This window comes from Camelus ferus, chromosome 19 (genome assembly GCF_009834535.1).
Source record: "Camelus ferus isolate YT-003-E chromosome 19, BCGSAC_Cfer_1.0, whole genome shotgun sequence".
NCBI classification, from domain to species: domain Eukaryota; kingdom Metazoa; phylum Chordata; class Mammalia; order Artiodactyla; family Camelidae; genus Camelus; species Camelus ferus.
In genome coordinates this window covers 10,616,036-10,635,361 of record NC_045714.1, presented here as the reverse complement: position 1 = coordinate 10,635,361, position 19,326 = coordinate 10,616,036, and the positions used below count along the sequence as shown (strand labels likewise).

General features: G+C 37.9%; 1 protein-coding gene across 2 annotated transcripts; it reads right to left on the bottom strand.

Moving 5' to 3' along the window:
* Positions 1-2,994: 2,994 nt before the first annotated feature.
* Positions 2,995-16,455, bottom strand: SPO11 (SPO11 initiator of meiotic double stranded breaks). 2 transcript variants are annotated; one of them, XM_006186134.2, is made up of 13 exons: positions 16,304-16,434; positions 14,332-14,445; positions 12,959-13,047; positions 12,477-12,543; positions 12,136-12,244; positions 11,566-11,649; positions 10,820-10,856; positions 10,357-10,466; positions 8,440-8,539; positions 8,111-8,148; positions 7,121-7,197; positions 4,848-4,959; positions 2,995-4,436 (listed from the first exon to the last, which is right to left on the bottom strand). In XM_006186134.2, the coding sequence occupies exons 1-13, from the start codon at positions 16,432-16,434 to the stop codon at positions 4,317-4,319; spliced, it is 1,188 nt and encodes a 395-aa protein (XP_006186196.1). In that variant the 3' UTR covers positions 2,995-4,316. The 2 variants fall into 2 exon arrangements, with proteins under 2 accessions (XP_006186196.1, XP_006186198.1); XM_006186136.2 differs by lacking the exon at positions 14,332-14,445 and having other exon boundaries at positions 16,304-16,455.
* Between the last annotated feature and the right edge of the window lie 2,871 nt (positions 16,456-19,326).

Sequence of the window (19,326 nt, the reverse complement as noted above, 5' to 3'; positions counted from 1 at the left end):
ACTTCCTGTGTCACCCGGAAGGCAAGGAGGGAAGGAAAAGGCTCCTCCTCCCTCGGGGTGATGGCACATGCGCAGCAGCGCTATTGACGCCAAGAAGGCGGCCTTGTGCCAGCGGCTTGCGGATTGGCAGAAAGTTGGTGTCGCTGACGCAGTTGCCCAGCGACCGCTTTGATAAATCCGTGGACGCGACAGCTGAAGGGTAATTAGAATTTTCTCTTGTGAATTACAAGTCTAGCAAAATTCTCACTGCTGCCGCTTCAGTGCAAGGCTGATGGGACGCCGCCTGGGTTCCTGCCCTGGCCTCCCTATTTGCGACTGAGGTATCCCGAGCCATCTGGGCTCTTTGGACCTCAGTTTCCAGCTGTAAAATGGGGATCATGATGCCTAAGTTCCGGGGCTAGTCTTAGTTTCAAGTGAAGAAACACACGTGAAGGACTTTTGCTAAGTGTAAGGTTCCATAGGAATGTTAAGGGACTGTTATGACGACCCGTGCCAACTCCGAATATTTCAGCTGGTTGTTTTTCCCCCTTTAGGACAATCTGAAGGATAAAAAGAGGGAGGTATCTCTTGAGGTCGTGGTACAAACACTGAACCTTCTCCCTTACTACTCGGTGTGGGCTGCTAACTAAAAGCCTTGATATTTGCAGGGAGCGTAAGGATCCGCGGGACTTGGTTATAAAATTAAGATTCAGAAGGTGCAGTGTGGGCCTGAGAAACCGCATTTCTAGCAAACTCCCAGCTGAGGTCGTTAGGCCACATAGTGCAGCACCAAAGATCTAGACGAGGTATTTAGAATCACTTGGGGAATCTTTTTAAAAACTCTACTGCTTGGACCTCACCCTCAGAGATTCTGATTTAGTTGGTCTCGGGTAGAATTGAGGGAATTAGTATTTTTTTGAAAGCTCTCCAGATGATTCTAAGATGCAGCCAAGGTTCAGAATCTCTAGTTTAAAAAATGAGAATAATAATATTAGCTCTTTTACGCAAAGGATGCTTAATCCCCTGTAATTTCCAGAGCAGCTCTATATGGTAGGTATCCTAATCTCCATTTTATAGAAAAGGAAAGTGAGGCTGAGAAAGGTAAGGTGACTTGTCAGACATCACACAGCTGTTAAGCAATAGAGCCAATGAAGTCTGCCCTGTACCTAACTCTTCTACCAGCAAAACCTTGCAATCATCTTTGATAAGTACTCCCTCCGCAACATCTTTCCTCATTCTGTGCCAAGTGGATCATCTCCTACCTTGTCTTGAATTTTGTAAGTAGCTTGGTTGCAATGAAGCACACATTAAGTGTAGCTTTACAAGGAATTAGGGCCATCCAAAGCCAATGATACAAGATAGGTCCCTGTCTAAAAGTACTCAGTCTTACCTGGCAGTTTTCTCTAACCTCCTGTTGTGTCTCAGACTCTTCCAACCCATTCTTGAAAACAAGGATTTGAAAATATTTTAAAGGATTTGAGAGAACAGTAGAGCTTCTACCAGCAGAGGGAGACCTTGGCTAGTTTTTATGAGAGTGTTTTCTTGGGATACCTTTAATGGTGAACAGAAGTCCAAACAGAAGTAATGTTTCTCAATATTTTACTACAAAAACACCCCATTGAAAATATTTTTAGTATACAGGTACATGTAGCTTAGTTTCAACTGCACTGGTTCTTTTCAGCACCACTGAACAGGTATCTACATCAAACAGTTCAACTGAGAAACTCATTAAGGGAAGTCACAGATGGAAATCCCAGGGTGTTTTTTGCCTATTTTGTAGGAAATGCAAAATGGAGAGGTTTTTTTTCCCATGAAATTATGACTTCTGAGATCAATTAGGATCATCAATGATGACAGTTAAATTTCCCAGAAACTGGGGATATTACAAGAGCTTTTATTTTACAAGAGTGATTATGAGCCCTTAAGGAAAAACCAAGATTCTCTGAACATCTTTTTGCACCAGTTTTTATTTACTTTAATTATAAGCAGATTCCAATCCAAGTGTTCTTGCTTGATTAAAATTATGGAAATATTCAAAATAAATGCAGATGGTAGAGGGGATGTCTATTGTCAGTTGCCATTTTAAATCACTGCCTATTTTAGAGTAATCCCTTTTAGAAACAAATCTTAAGAATTAGAATTCTAGATGGGTCCCAAATAGCTACTAACATTAATTTTCCATCTGCATCTAATAAAGATAGGGAGCAAAGTGAAACTACAATGTATTTTGCTCACCTCTCATTTTCATTTCTCAAATAGATGAAAATTATTTAAAGTAAATTTTAAATCATAAACTTGAAATAAATTTAATTATCCAAACTGAATGTATCTGTAAACTCTTTCAAATTTACTTTCAAATTTTAATGGCTATTGTAGATTTTTTTATTTCTTCTCATTTTGGCAGTATAACCTAATCCAGATATTTTGTGACTTAACTACATATTTTTAAGTTAGTAGTTTTTCTTCTTTACAAAACTCGTTAAAGTTCAATGATTATTAAATGTTAAGGGAGGAAGTATAGTAAAAATTCAAAGAAAAACCTGCAATTCATAAAAATTTTTCAGAATTTTCAGTAGTCTCACAAGTCAAATTAACAGTATACCAAAATACTCTCCAAATGAAATATTTGGTTCTGATGTGGGAATATAACATAACAGGCTTGACTTCAAGGAGCCTTGATTTGACACCTAGCCAACAAAAAGAATTGTAGACCTTTCCTGAACTGTGTGCACGTCCTGCCACTCGTGAAACAATTTGCATGTACCAGTATCATGGTTAAAGCGTGAACTTTAGAGCCAGATTCTCTGGGATTAGGTCCCACCTCCACTGCTTGATAGTTATATGACCTTGGGAAAGTTACTTAGCCTCTCCATGTCTTTGTTGCCTTGTCTGTAAAATGAGGATGATAAGAAAGATACCTAGTTCATAGGGTTTCTGTGAAAATGAAATTAGTTAATGCTTGTAAAGCACCTAGAAAAATACCTGGCACACAGTAAGTGCTATACAAGTATTTTCTTTTATTATTATATGTGACCTTATTTACTTCCTGAGTAGGGCCTCCTTCATGGGTGTGCCTCCTGTGTGTCACACAGGGTCCTATGCTAAGAAGGGCCCCATGCTTAGTTTAATTCTCTTCTGCTGTCATCTTGAAATTCTTAATAACTCTTGAATAAGGCGCCCTACACTTACATTTTGCACCAGGCCCCAGACACTTGGTACCTGGTCCTGCTCTTGAGGTAAATGTTGTTATTGTCCCCATTCTGCCACGTCTGGCTGTGTGGCTTTGGACAAGCAACATCCTCAGCGTTCTCACTTGCAAATTATAAGTGTAATTACTCACCTGACACGGCTCTTGGGAGAGTTAAATTAAATGTGTAAGCAGTGACTGGCACATTTAAGTTCTCAGAAATGATATCTACTATTATTGTTAACATTTATCTTGATAAAATAACTAATTCAACATTTCTTAGTTTCTCCTATAAATACACATTTTTGCTTATAATTACAAGAAACTTTTCAGTGCAGTTAAAAGTTTAAAAGTAGAGAATAAAATCGTTAAACTCATCTCTGGAAAAGATAGGTTTATGAGGGGAAAAGATCACATCTTTATTATTATAGAAGGGCCTTATTAAAATTTGAGGCTTCTATAAATCTTAAAATTGAACAAGTTCTTTGCTCTATAAACCTAGATTAAAGAAGAATTCAGGTGACTTGAATTTCAGTGAGACCTAATAAAACCCTGGGGAAAATTTTCAAATAAGTATATTATTAATAAAAAAGCATGCTCAAAATAAAAAATAAAGCATTGAAGACTATATCAATGCAAATGTTTATTCTCAATAAACATTACTAATTTCACAAGTGAATGAATGAGGTATGACCCCTACACAATGAAGGCAAAGGAAAATGTAAGAAGAAACTGCTGGACATTTGCAACCTCTCAAATTTGGGTTATTATTTTTGTTACTAGTAATATACTACATGCCTTAACATTAGTTGTATTGTAAAAAGTAAATAAAATATTTCTGTAGACTTTGATGATATGTGTAAAATATTTTTTCAAATAAAATTTAAAGTCAAAATAACATATATTCTTTCATAGTTTACTTTTTAGAACATAAGATAGAAATCAGTCCCTATAGAGAAAGATAAAATAAAGCCTTGTAGAGAAAATTAGAGAACAGCATTTTTTTGACAAAAAGTACAATCGATGGAAAATTATTTTATTTGACCTCTATAAAATTAAGAATATATGTTCTTTTCACATAAGTATCTACTACTGAAAACAAAATTAATGAAAAGCATCTTGCAATCACAAGGTATATTCTGATATATTTTTATATCCATCCTCCAAATTTTAGTTTGTTAGGTAAGTACACTCTGGAAAGATAATCTGATGATAGGAAGGTCAAAGCTTGAATTTCTGCCTTCATTTTAGAGTCTCCCATTATTTCCATCTGTCAGTGAAAGTAAAATATAGTCATACCAGAGTCTTCTGCTGGAGTTCTGTCAGAATATTCTAGAGCTGCTACAGCTAAAAATATCAGTATGGATGCCTTCAGTAATTAGGAGTGGTCTGGGGACTTTATAATTTCCTTCTCTTTTTCCCCCATGAACTATGACACAGCCTTAGACAATAGGCATATAACTGTGATGAAGATAACACTAAATCAGTTCCATCCCACTGATCTTATCTATCAGTATTCATAATTCAGTGTTTCAGTGACCATTTACAGCCAAAGAGCCACGTTGGTTGTTGGTTACACAAAATCTCAAAAAGGATATTTTCAAAATACTATGTAAATAGCCACTACTGAAGTAAAAGACAACAAAACATATTAACACTTGAATTTATAAAAGAAACATACTTCTTTTCTCCAAAATGGTTGGCAAGTAACATAAGGTCTCTTCAGGATACTGTCAAGTTTCATTTGGTCCCGTTTTGTCATTGGAATTAAAGTACTTTTAGGTATATTTAACCTGGAAAAAAACAGATGGAAAAAATCAGTGAAAAAAAGCGCTCCTGTAACTTTAAGGTCACATATATTTCATTTGTATATATTGCACAACTTCAAGAAACTCAGAAATAACAGATGAGAAAATTAGTACAGATCTACTTTCAAATCCAGAGTTTGAGGGATCTGGTATGTCTTAGACCAGCAAGTGTTCAAGATCATAGTAGAAGTCTGTTTTAAGTTGTTGTTTTCTTTCACATCACACTCAGCGGATGATGACAGAAAGATAGACACTGGTTATGCAACAAACGCCGACAGCACTAATATCATGTGTATCAACACCTGAGGCAGCGCCAGAGCCCTGCAGGCTAGAAGTGGTGAGCACCTGTGTGTGTGTGGCCAGCAGCGAGATTCACTGTGGGATTTTAGGTTCCACTAAAAACTCAATTCTCTGTAATTCATTGAGAATTTTCTAGGCCAAGGAAATTAGTCAATCACTTTTCACTTAGGCACTCATGCGTGCTCACACACATACACACATCTGTCTAGTTTTAAATTTTTAAAAAGTAGATTGTAATTTTATCTTGGTATGTGTTTTAAAAATAGAGCATGAGAGGTCCAGGATTTATGCTGTGGACAGCTTTTTGAAGTCACAAATCCTGGATTTCCTAGGAGAGCTCCAGTTTCAAATAGTCTTTTTCAGTTTCCCCATAATTATGACCGTTTGCCAGTGGCAGCTCCTGGATAGGGTGACAATTTGATGGAAAGGGAGGACTAAAGGATTTACCTCAAGGCCATGTTTGTGTAGCCATCCTACTGTTTTTTCTTTGACTGTCCCCTTATTTAGAGTGGCTTTTGAGAGCACTGATGGAATTCATGAGATACAGCTAGAGTTTCTTCCAGTTCTCTACCTTAATAAAATCCTCTGTTCTAAATTTTTGTTAGAAACGATCTTCCTACAAATAGATCACCCCTAAGGGATTCCGACCATGACACATACAGCTAAATTGAACAAAACTTTGAGTCACTAAAGTGTAAATATTCAAAAATCAAAAATTGAATGTTTTCTTTATGTCCTCATTTTGTAAGAAGCAGAGATCACCCCAAACCTGTTCGTGTTCCATATTTAGAAAATGAGCACCTGTCACCAAGGTTTGCTCACTGCTTAAATCCAGTATGTTTAATTTTCACTGGCCAATTAAAACAATAAAATATTTTAAAATATCACATTAGCAGAGATGATAAAGTGATAACGTCCTATGCTGAGGGACAGGTGGGCTTTTACTCTCCAGGGAAAACAAAATAATTAACCTACCCAGAGGGCAGTCAAAGCCTTAAAAATGTGCATACCCTTTGACCCAGCAATTCTGGGAATTCAGCCTATGGGACTAATTAAAGATGCAGGCAAAGATTTAGTTACAAGAGGGTCAGACAAAGCATTATCAGAACAGAAATTTGGAAACTACCCAAATGTCCAACAAGGAGGGATTGACTGAATAAACACATTCAGAATTGGAACTCAGTAGTAGAAGACATTCAAATGAGGTCATGAGAATGTGTTTATTAAAAAGGAAAATCAATAGCATTGTGTTGTATAAGAAAAGCAGGTTACAAAAGAAAGTATGATCCCATTCTTTTGGAAAAAGTTAAGGCAATGTGCAGCAAATAATCTATACGGGTAAAGCTGTTCATATGTAGGTGACTTTTATTACTTAATGATATTTTTTTCTATAATGAACATATATACATTAACATTGACAAAGTTTAGGTTCCCCAATTTGAAGTAATCTTAAAATGAGATTTTTAATGAAATAAAAAAATTAAATCTATGATAAAATTGATTCATATGACAAATGATGGTGTCAATGATTACTATTTGTAGTATGTAGTAAAATGTCTTGATACTAAGTATTAAAAAAATTACTAAATAATTTGACCATAAAGGTAAAACAAAAAATGTCTTCTAGCTTAGTTGAAAGTTCAATTAACCAAATACATTTAAGTCTTTTACTCACTGAAAGAGAAGTATTGATTAAATTTAATTCATAATTATATAATCCTGAGTCATTGTGAACAATGTAAGTAAAAAACGTTAAGAGCTTTCCCTGGTCATGACTTCTGAGGCGACTGTTACATATCACAATGAGTTATCATGTAAAGTATCCTAGTTCTGCCAACTGTCTAACCTTTTGATATCAGACGGCAGGAGACCAAGCCATCTAATAGCTGGAACCGTCAGGTTATGGGCTTCAAAAGACATAGCCTAAAAGAAAGAGCAGAAGTACTTTAGCCAAGGCAGAGAACTAGCATACCTGTCTTTAAAGCAATTCTTAAACTTACTGAAAAGGACTAGTATGAAAGACTTCAGACCCCCAGAGCCCACAAAAGCAACAAAGTCACCAGGAGCTTAGCTAAACTGGACTTTCAGTGAAGGTTGTAAAACTGCTCTGTAGTATTTCTGTATTGATTTCCTGTAAAGTAAAACTACAAAGGAACCTCTCTGACCTGCATTTGTTGTTGTGATTCCATACCTTAACACTTTGCTCCACCATCCTTTTCATCTGCCTCTAAACATATACATCAGGGACAAAGTGTATCCTAGTGGTTCCCAAACTTTTATCATGCATCAGAATCCCTTGGAGGGGCCCCCCCTTAGAAGGCTCAGGAGGTCTTGATGGGGATTGAGTTTTGCTTTTCTAACAAGTTCCCAGTTGGTGCTGATGCTGCAGATCCGGGACCACATTTTGAGAACCACTGATGTATGGTAGTTGCAGTCTTTGGTGATGAAATTTGGTGGTCTTTTCATTTCTCCTTATGGTTGGAATTCGTAAAGTCAGAATTCAAGGCTATATATAATTTTCAGGGTATACCTGGTGATCAGACAATGTTATTATGCTGAGGGCCGACAGTTACTTCAGCAGGCCAGGAGAGTGGAGGATAATTAATGCCTTTTGCCCACAGGTAATCTCGCTCTGTCAACTGCAGTGACACTGGTCATGCTGGAAGCTGGAATCATAGCCTCCAAAACAGAGTGGCCCTAGGCTAGGACAGTAGCTTCCCTGATACATTTTGGGGGCCTTCAGTGTACTAGGGGCTGATAAGTAAATGCAGAAATCACTCCAATGAATATAAAACATCTCAATAGTGAAAAGGACAAAATATTTTTCTTTACTTACCATAGACCCGTACTTATAGATGCACATAATTTCTATGCCTGTTAAAAGAAAGTTAACTTTAAAATTAGTTCTCTTGAATATTACAGGTTAGATAATTATATCTAACAAGTGCAATTTTTATTTTTGTGGACATTAGCAATGAAAAATGTATAATTCAGGTTACCATGGCAAAAACAACAACAGATTGCCTCAAATGATTAGAATCATTAATTTTAATCTAATAATCACATTCTTTTCAAACACTTTATGAAAGTATTCTATGAGCAGAAAAACACTACAAATTTGATTTAATTATGACTATTGTTTCAAATAGTCCAACAATAAATTACCATGTGGATCAGCATCTACAAGACTGAAAACAGGAATGTGAAACGTGTCCCACAGCTTCTTGACTAGAAGTCTTGTGTTCAGATCGGGTACTCCCTTTCCCTAAAAGCAAGATTGAAATCATGCATTTTAACTTCAGTAGAATGAAACTGATAAAATCCTATCCGTATTTTATTAATAACTTAAAAGTGAGACCCCCTCACCTTAAGTTTCAGGTGGTAGAAGACTGATGTTGGCTGTGAAAAAATGTACAATATATACAACAGGGTAAAAAAGCCCACATAGCTCCATAACTTTGACTTAATTAGCCTAGTCCTAGGAAATAATCCTAAGGAAGTATTTCAGCAGAAATAGAAATAATAAAAATCTGACATGCATAAAGCTGTCCACTGCAGTGTTATTTAAAATGACAAAAACTACTGTAAATGGCCAAAATATCTAACAGCAGGGACATGGAGAGGCAGCACAGCACATGTGCCAGTTGGCCATCTGTATGTCTTCTCTGGAGAAATGTCTATTTAGGTCTTCTCATTTTCTGATTGGATTGTTTGGTTTTTGTTATTGAGTTATATGAGCTGTTTGTATATTTTGGAAATTAAGCCCTTGTCGGCTGCTTCATTTGCCAATATTTTCTCCCAGTCCATAGATTGTCTTTTTGTTTTGTTTATGGTTTCCTTCACTGTGCAAAAAAGTTTGATTAGGTCCCATTTGTTTATTTTTGCTTTTGCGTCTATTGCTTTGGGAGACTGTCCTAAGAAAACACTGGGAAAAGACAAATGAACTTATTTATAAAACAGAAACAGACTCACAGACATAGAAAACAAACTTATGGTTACCGGGGGGAAGGGGGTCGGAAGGGATAAATTGGGAGTTCAAGATTTGCAGATACTGACTGGTATATATAAAATAGATAAACAAGTTTATACTGTATAGCACAGGGAACTATATTTGATATCTTGCAGTAGCTTATGGTGAAAAAGAATATCAAAACGAATATATGCATATTCATTGTGCGGTACACCAGAAACTGACACATTGTAAACTGACTATACTTCAATTAAAAAACAGGAAAAAAAAAAAGAAAACATTGATACCATTTATGTCAGAGAACGTTTTGCCTATAGTCTCTTCCAGGAGTTTTATGATGTCGTATCTTATATTTACGTCTTTAAGCCATTTTTATTTTTGTGCATCATACTTATTGTTAATCTAGTAAGCCAAAAGAATTGTAAGTCGATGAGCTTTTTTTTCCTTCAAAGAACTAGGTTTTTATACTGATCTATAAAAGTAGAAGAAGGCCAGGATGGGGGAAGGGAACCTGGTGCATTCTGTTACTGTCATCACTCCACTGACCCACACCCCAAGCTTCCTTTATTCTCAGCTCTTTCTTTCCCAGTCCAGCAGATGTCATTGGTCACCCCAGTTTTATGAACTCCTCTCACATTACTGCAGCATGAAGCTCACCCTTTGCTATCTGATGCCTGTAGTTCTCTGTGTATCTCAACATATACTTCTGTATTCTTTGAACACTTATGTTAAAAAAAAAATACCTGCTTTACAAACCTGCATGGGGAAGAACAAGGAGCAACTCTGGTTCATTCAATCCTGCCCAAAGCCCTCGTTACCATATTATAGTCAAGATGAGTAGCCCCTGTGGGAATGGTGTGAGGGTGACACCGAGAGCCTGTGTAAACTCACCACGGTATTGGAAAATCGCTGGTGGTTAGGAATCAGGACCATCACCTTGATTTCAGTCAGATTTGAGATGTTTAAATAAACACTCTGGAAATTTTTGTTCTATAATCCCAATGGATGCATCAGAATGCTGTCCAAGCTTATAAATGATGTTATAAACCCCTCTTATCAACCACCAAAGTACTGTATTAGTCTTGGAATTGTGGTAAAGGTAGATAATATACCGTAACCATGATGCACGGAGACATTTTGTTGCAAAAATTGTCATCTAGGAGTCGCTGAAATGTTGCGTCTTTTTCTACAATTAATAGAAATTTCGCATCTGTAATTAAATCTGTGAAGTTAAGGCTGATAAATTTATGGCAAGAGTATTTCACTTTAACCACCAACTAAATAATGGTACCATACAAATCAATTCAAAAGCAACTATAGATACAGTATTTTCATTTTTACCTTCAAATATATGAAGGTAAAGAGATTTCCATTCATGCACAGTATTTTAGATACCTATCTCTCCTACTAGGTGGTGAGCTCCTAAAAGAATCCTAAAAAAGGGACCTCGATGTGTGCATCTTGTCCACTATAGGGTTTCGCTTGTTGGGTATACATTATGATGGCTTGATTTATCAAAGTAACGAATGAATGAACATTACAGAAGTTTAAATAGCTTTCCCACTCAAAGGATACTCCGAATTCCTTGAATATTAGATGACACAGGAACAGCCTAAGTTAACAAAACAAGACAGTTTTTATTTTTTAAAAAAGTGTAACTATATTTTAAAATTTATCACAAAAATCTCATACTTTCATTTTAAAAAATATGCCTGTTCTCAGAGGTCTATGCTTTAGTTAGGAAAGAGCAGGACACAGATTTACTCTTCAGTAAGAAAACAGACACACGACCCTAACTACTTCCCAGCAGGTGAGAACTTCTTGGAAACTTCATAGATATGTAGCTTAAAAAGCAGAAACTGGTGAAGGAAAGACTGCCTTATGCACGATCTCTCAGGCAGCCTCCTTGTCCTTTCCAAACTGCTGTGCTAGTTTGCTACTGTGGGCTTTTACACACCAAAGCCTAGCAAATAGTTTAGTATTAAACATGTTAATTTCAGAACCAGAAGACTTTATGAGGATTACATAATAACCATGCTGACATGGTCAAGCCATACTCTACCTGAAAACAACAGTACATTTTAAAAAGGAATGTATATATTTATTTCAACATGACATTTCACAATTGGCATATTCTGAAACTATGCAATGTACAACCTCATAAAGCACATACCTAGTCATCCTTTGTTAACAAAACAAGACAGTTTTTATTTTAAAATCTTAAGCTCCAAACTGCATAGCAAAGCAATAAATAAAATGCATTTCAAAAACAAAGGATCTGAAATGGGGTTAAAGCATGTGAAAGCACTCATGATGCTTACTGTTGCACAGGTACAATTCACCTTGGTGCCATCTTCTTCGATATACCTTAAATTGCCAGCAATTAAACCTTTTGATGTAGATAGCTGAAAAAATGATAGACATATCTGAAACATTTTTCTCATGTTCATCTGCTGAATTATGTACATTTTAGCTTAGTTTGGAATTTAAGAAATGAAGGAGAAAATATGTAAGTGTATTTAGGAATGAAAAATATTTGATAATTCATCTGTTTTGAGTCATTTATCCAAGGGATTACATTGAGAACAGGTTATTTAAATTCATAGTGAGAAAAATATAGTGTCACAAATGTGAAAAGAAGGCAGAGATTACATTTATTTTTCTTACAATTAAAAAAACCATTTATTTATTTATTTAATTTATTTTTTGAGGGGGGAGATAATTACGTTTATTTGTTTATTTATTTTTAGAGGAAGTACTGGGGATTGAACTCAGGACCCTGTGCATGCTAAGCATGTGCTCTAGCATTTGAGCTGTATTTTCCCCACTTCTTACACTTTTTTAAATACAAACATTTTGTCTTAAAATGTTTTGTATTAAATGGTACTTACTATATGTAGACTCCTCCTCGGCACTTTTAACATACAGGAAATATCATTGATAATATTGTCCACAACAGTCTGGTTACCAAAGAGTTGGCTGTCAGTGTAATATATGTCTCTATGAAAATTTTAAAAATATATATTTTAATTAGACATATTCTCTTTGAATATGACAAGTATTGGAGTATTAATTGAAGAAAGCTTTAACTGGATGAAAACAACATACAAACAAAGTAACTCATTTTCCAAAGTCTAGTTTTATGTAACTTTTCAAAACATATAATGAAAGTTAATCCCAATAAATCTCACACTGTATTTTAAAGCATAATTTATTAGAACAATGTACTTACCTTTTGGTTGCATAAGTGTTGCTCTGTACTAATTTATAAATCGTGGACAGTATTTTAAGAATTAGTGCTGGAAAATAAGATGCAACAAACAAGTTACTCATTTCTCTTACTAATTCAAAACATACTGCTATCAAGGATTTTAACTGTTCCCAGTTACTTTCCAGTAACATTACAAAAATTATCTTTCCAAAATAGAAGTATTAAGTACTGAAATAATAATTGCCTGAAGAATCAGATAAAATTAAATGCTCTATGTACAGCAAAATTGAAAGAATACTTTGCCACTGAATCATGTACCTTGAAAATGTATTTTGGAATAATAATTTACTACCACGTTTATTGACAATGCAAAAATCTGTAAGTTTAAATACAAGGTGGTCTATTAAAGAATAAGTAAAATTATTTAGCTAGGAGCAACTAAAACCCAGAAGGTAACCAAAATTATTTATTTTACTACAAAAAGCTAAGAAAGATTAATTTACCAAAATTCTTAACTGATTTTGGTGAATCGCTCTTGATTTTTCTTGTGGTACAATGAGATATCATGTGAAGACCCACAGAATCTTCAAACCTGTTATTTTGTTTAAAACAAAGGACTAAAATAAAAAAGAATTGACTTCTGCACATCAAACAGTATACACTTAATGTCCCCTTCTGAACATTGTTTAAATCCATATTTCTTCTCCATGTAAGCACTGAAGTTTTAGGATAACCTTGTTTATAAACTTAGATAATTCCAGGTGGTAATTAGATAATTTGCTTTGCAACATACAGGAGCACTAAAAGAGTTTAAAATAAATCAATTAAATACCTTTGATTATGATGTGTGAGTGTGTGTGTGTGTGTGTGTGTGTGTGTGTGTATTTCTTTCCTGGGAGGACATTTATGGTATGTGAACTATTTTCAAATAGTTCACAGTAAGTATTTTGCTCACTTTATTTATTTAATATTTTACTCAATTTAACAAGTTTTAGAACATTTTTTTTAATTCGCGTCTAAAAATTACATTGAATGAAACAATTATTCTAGGTTGTTAAACTGAACTGCCAAGCCTGTCCTAAAGGTGGCAGAAGGCACCAGGCAAACAGGCCAGGTTGACAGCTTGTCTCAAGGCTTAGTGAAACCCATCTTGCAAAATATGATTCAAAAGTTTATAGCTATATTAATTATATTTATTATAAAAGAATACTTAGTCACTAAGGAGCCTCAAAATTACTTAAATTATATTTCTATAACTCTTATGGAGGACTGTTCTTATAATGTTTTTTATTATTTAGTGGAAAGTGCCTATAGGTTGAGGATCTGAAAGAAACAAACTATATACCTAGGTTCTAGGACTTTGATAAAGCTGTTTGCTGATTTTACCCTCTTGGACACGTGACTTCTCAGGGGGAGATCTTGTTAGGAGAAAGAGCCACTGAAATGTGCTCTATGTTCAAGGTACGTTTATTTTGGTCTCAATATTAGGATTGGTTGTAGCTCCCCTGAGCAAGTGGTTTGCTTTTGCAGTGTAGATGAGAATTCCACTGGTGATATTCTGCTCTGAGTGCTTGAAAGCTTAGATCCAAGCCTGGAGCCTATTTTTAGCAGGACTTTATCATATGCATTTTGAATTCTAAGCTCTTTTGGTGCTCCATTTTTTGTTCCTAGCATTGTTTTCCCTTTGCCTTATCTTTCACACCTACTTCTAGTTTATATAACCTGCCTGTATGGTATGTATTTTGTAAACGGCCTTAAATCCTTTTCGGCAGGGTAAAGGCAATAAAAAGAATGAAATCCAACTAGAACTCTAACTCAGATAAATTCAAATAATGACACAGATACTTCATTAAAAAAAAACACACAAAATGCCCACTTTATATTTTCCCAGCTTGATCTGTTGTCTATTGTGAATGCAGGTGCTTCATTTCTTGCCAAGCTTGTGATTACGTCTTGGATAATATTTTCTATAGATGCAAGAACCTCAGAACTGAAACAATAAATATACCATGATTCAATCTTAATTCTAAACTACACTTTTACAATATGCAACATTTCCCCAGATCAACATTAAAGTAACTTTTTATTTCGTTGGGTGCTTTTTAAGACTAGGTGATCTATGTCAATAATATTCTTTATCACTGAATTCTGACATCAGTAATGCTTAAAACAACAACCATATTTATAGTGGTCACAGAGAAATTTCATTTGCTTGTTATTTTACCTCTCAGTTACCCATTGAAGTAATATCTCCCTCTTTGATTAATAACTAGACGATATAATTTATATTTTTATCCACTCTTCCCATCAACGTACTTTAAATACAAACTCATTGACTTGAAATAGTACTGATAACTGTTTTAATTAAAATTGATGTAATACTGGCTTTGGATTTATTTCCCCAAAATGCAATGCAAAACAGATTTCAAAAGAAACACTTTTTGCTGTGGCATATTACCCAAATTGATCTTATGCTTTAAATCAGCCCCTTCGAATTTTAGTGATACAAAAAGAAAAAAGTTTAATCACTACCATAAAAAGACTTGGCAACTACTACGCCACTTTACAGAAAATTACTAAGACTTGGCCCAGTTTTCTGTCAGCTGACTTTTAATTTCACAAGCCATCAGCGTCAAAAAATGTTGTTCAGTTATAAATACCATAATATTGCCTAGGAAGGGAAATCAAGTTAAATCTAGGAAATGCACAAAATACAGTGTTCTAATTTCCACAAACTTCAGAACTTCTATTGAAAATGCATGTATCAGGAAACAAATTTCAAAACACTCAATATTTTCTAATATTGAAAGGCAAAACTGACTCAAATATCTCATTCATTTTTCCAGTTTGGGTAAAAAGGTTACAAGACAGTAATACTGTGACCAACTTTAGAACTATCAGATTTATGTCTGAAATGTAAACAAGGGGCTTCCACTCCCTCCTTTCCTTCAACCTCCTAAATTCTCCCTCAAACTAAATCCTTTCTGTAAAAATTTCTTTGTGGGTTTTTGTTCTTACAGTAGTTGATTTGGGCTTAAAAATATAAGACAGTAATTTGTTTAAGTGAAAAACTTTGCAGATCAAGAAAGCAAAACGACAGAGCATTTTAAGGAAAAGTGGTGAATAATGTAAACATATTTTCTGCAGTTAACTCCAAGTTGGGTAGCAGGAAAATCTCTGTAATTGATTTTATCAGCACCACACTCTGTGCTAACCCACTAACTGCTTTAAGTGATTTAAAGAAATGTACATTCTCTTCATTTTCAAGTCAAAACCCCACTGTCTTACTATAAACCTCTTAAAAATGTGTTGACTTCCTTGCTCATCTTGATAAAACACACTTATTGAGTGAGCACTCACAGCATTCATTTTCCCTCACTTTTTCTTCCAAAAAGAAGAAAAAAACAAACAAACCTGAAAGCTTCTTAACGTAAATTTTTACACACATACGAAAAAAAATTTTTTTAAACAAACACAAAGCCAAAACTGTTCCCCAAACTCCCCAAACTGGGTCTCAGGAAACCTGTGAACCCAGCTGTGGGATGCTCCCAGAACATTCTAGAAGACACGAGGGATCCGTCAACAGGGTTTTTGAGTTCAAAGTAAGAGCTAACAGCAGAAAAAAAGGGGGCGCTAAACAAGGGCCTTTCTGGGGGCTCAGGGCTGGCGGGCCACCCAGGCCCCTCCAGCGGCCTGGACGCCGGGAGGCGCCCTGCCCCATCCCCCAGACCGGGGAGCTGGGCAGAGCGCCCAGCATTTCCCCACAGAGCACCTCAAGCCCGGCCTGGCCCAGGAACGTCCTCGCTTTCCAACTCCCGGGCGTGTGCGCCCCAGAGAAGCCCTTATACCTCGACGCCAGGCGCGTCCCCTCGTGCGCGGGCTCCCCGCCCCCTCTCCTCAGGGTGGCCAGCAGGGAAGCCCTGTGCTGGTCCAAAACCTCGAAGAACGAGGCCTCAGGACCGCTGGGCGCAAAGGCCATGAGGACCTACAGCAATGAAAATCTTGGGGGGCAGGAACTCTGGTTCCGCCCGAAATCGCTCTTCCCTGAGGCCACAAGCACTTCTGGCCGGGTTGGGGTTGGGGGAGCGCTTTTCCCGCGCTTTCTGGAGGGGGCGGGCTGCGCGTGCGCACTCCTCGCCCCTGGAGGCTGGGCTGGAGCGACGCAGGCGCATAGTGCCTCTATTGAGTGAGGTGCGCATGCGCAGGGCTCTCAAATGCAATCCCAAGCAGGAGGCAAAGTGATGGGCTGCTGTCTGGATTGCTCCTGGCAAGCAACGGGGACCAGCATCGGGGACTAGTAGGGTATGCTTGGGATGTGGGAACTAGATTTGGGAATTTGAAATGCTATCATGTCACTTAAATTTTTTTTTTACTTTGTTTTATTTTTTATTTTTTGGCTATTTAGGCAAAATAGTACTAGCGGTTTTTCACTGAGGGAACTAGTTATGTCTGTCCAGCTGTGTGCCAGGTACAGTTCTAGGCACTGGGTTCAGCTGAGCATCAAGGCAGACAAAATTCCTGCTCTTATGAACTAGTTAGTTGAGGCCTTAAAAGCCCATTTCACTCAGCCTCTCTCTTTTAATTCTCATAACCACTCCAAGAATCTCCTAATATGATGACGGTGATTTTTCAGGAGAGGAGAAAGTGAGGTCCACAAGCTCAGGCAGGCCTGGGTTAACATCCCAGCCCCGTCACTTTGTTGGCCTGCCAGATTAAGCAAATTAAAATACCCGACACTCAGTTAAAATTGAATTTCAGATAAATAGTGAATACTTTTTTTAAGGATAACTAGGTCCCATGTAACCTTTGGGATTTACTTTTACTGAAAAATTATTTCATTGTTAATCTGAAATCCAAATTTGACTGAACGTTCAGTATTTTAAGGTTGCTGGACCACATCCTCCCCTTGCAGATTTGGTGAGCTGAGCCTTTCCCTCTATTCTCTTCCGGAGCAGAAGATAGGGATTCTGGAGCCTCAGGGAAGGAGTCCTGGGTCTGGGGGACAGTGGCCTTGAGAGAGAGAGGACAGTGGGCAGAGGCCCTGGAGCAAGGTGTCAGCAGAGTCACCTGACAGCAGGCCCACTCCAGAGAACTGTTTTGTTCCCTCAGTTCCTGGTTATTGGATAGTTTTGAAACAGAAACTGCTTTCCCGTCATAAATAATGAACCCCCTCTGTTGGTACTGATAATAACGACCACCTGTGCCAAGCGCTGTGCTGAGGGCCTCCTTATAATCATCACAAGTACTTCCTCACTGCCTACCCTGCCCTAGACAGTTGTCTACTGAGGATGCATCTGTGAACAAGGCCGGCAGAGTCCTTGCCCTTAGGGAACTTACAGCCTAGGGGGAGGGGGGATTTGCGAAGAAATAGGTGAACACTTAAATGATTAAACTGGCAGAGGCACTTAAGTCAACAAGTCTAAGCAGTAAAACTGATGATCCCGTTTTTCACAGGTGAAGAAACTGGGGCTTGGAGAGGTTGAGCAGTTTGTGCAGGATTGCACTGGGGTAAGTGGCAGAGATGGAAGTTGCATCTGGACTCCAGAGGACCTCAAGCGCTAGGTTATGAGGCACCACTGAGGTCTGGCTGGGAATGTGTCAGAATTTTGTGGGGGCTTCTTTGGTGATGGAATTACCTTCCAGCCTCGGTTTTCTCATCTTTCAGATGAAGGCATTGCTGCAGGTGGGTTCTCAATGAGACACAAGCAAATAAAAGGCCTTTGAAGGGAGAGGCCAAGTCAATGTCACTGTTGAGGCTTTTCTGCTGGGAGGTGCCTCTCTCCTGGGACTAGAACCATCTGTCCACTTGTCTCTGTCTCTCACGAGGCAGACCCTTCTGTATCTCATGGTGCTGCGCTCGTCCAGGAGCCACGGCCTCACTAGACCTGACATGAAATGAAAGGTCCTGATCTGGGTGGGGTCCCAGGGAGAGGATCAAAACAATGAAGGGAACAAACCCATAATAAAGCTGGCATTCCTGCAGAGAGAAACCACAAGGTGCAGACTTGAAAGGGCCTCCTGGGGTTCCCACTGTGCAGACCATGGAGGAGGCGTCGGCCCTCCTTCCAGGCGGCTGCAGCTCTGCCTTGAGGTATCCACCTCCACTCAGGTAGCTGGCCTGCCCGCCCGCGCCACCTCCACATCAAAGCTGACTGTCCCAGCGCCCGGCCTGAGAGGAAACCAGAAAAACAGTTTCCATCTCTAGCAACAGATTGCAGAAGAAGCTGGCAGATGCCACGTTGCAGGGCAGTCCGGGTACCAAGTTCTTTCTTCCTGCTGGCCAGCTGGGCTCAGCACAGAGATGGGGAGGGGGGGCTCCCAAAAGTGCCTTCAGGCTGCTGTCAGTTGGGAAAATGAGAAGCTTTTTCCAAACCTTCTGTGTGGGTCTTTCCCCCGAGCTCAAACTGTCACCCAGAAACTTGTTTGAGTAGAATTTAGTGAAGAAACCTAATGGTTCTTAATTTTTATATAAATGAACTCAGACCAAAGCTACAAGGTTGAAATTTTTGTTGCTGTTTTTTTTTAAGGACCCTACCTGTATAACTGCATCAGAATTCCCTCCCTCCCGCCCCTCCGCCCCTCCGCCCCCCGCATTTGTGTTTTGGGTTGGTTTACACTTGCGCCTGTCCAGTTTTCAGCTTTTCCCCCTTTACCTTCTCTCCTCACCTGCAGGACCTTCCTCCTTTTTAAAAAATACACCTCTGACAAGTTTGAAAAAAACAGCAACTTGTTTGAGGACCAGAACCTCCATGAGGGTTGGAAAGAGCATTGTTTAAATTAGGTGCAAGGATCATTTCCATTCTGACGCCCCCCAAAAGGGAAAGGAGGTAAGGGCGGGGAGGCCCTTGCAGGGAGCCAGATGGGAGAGGCT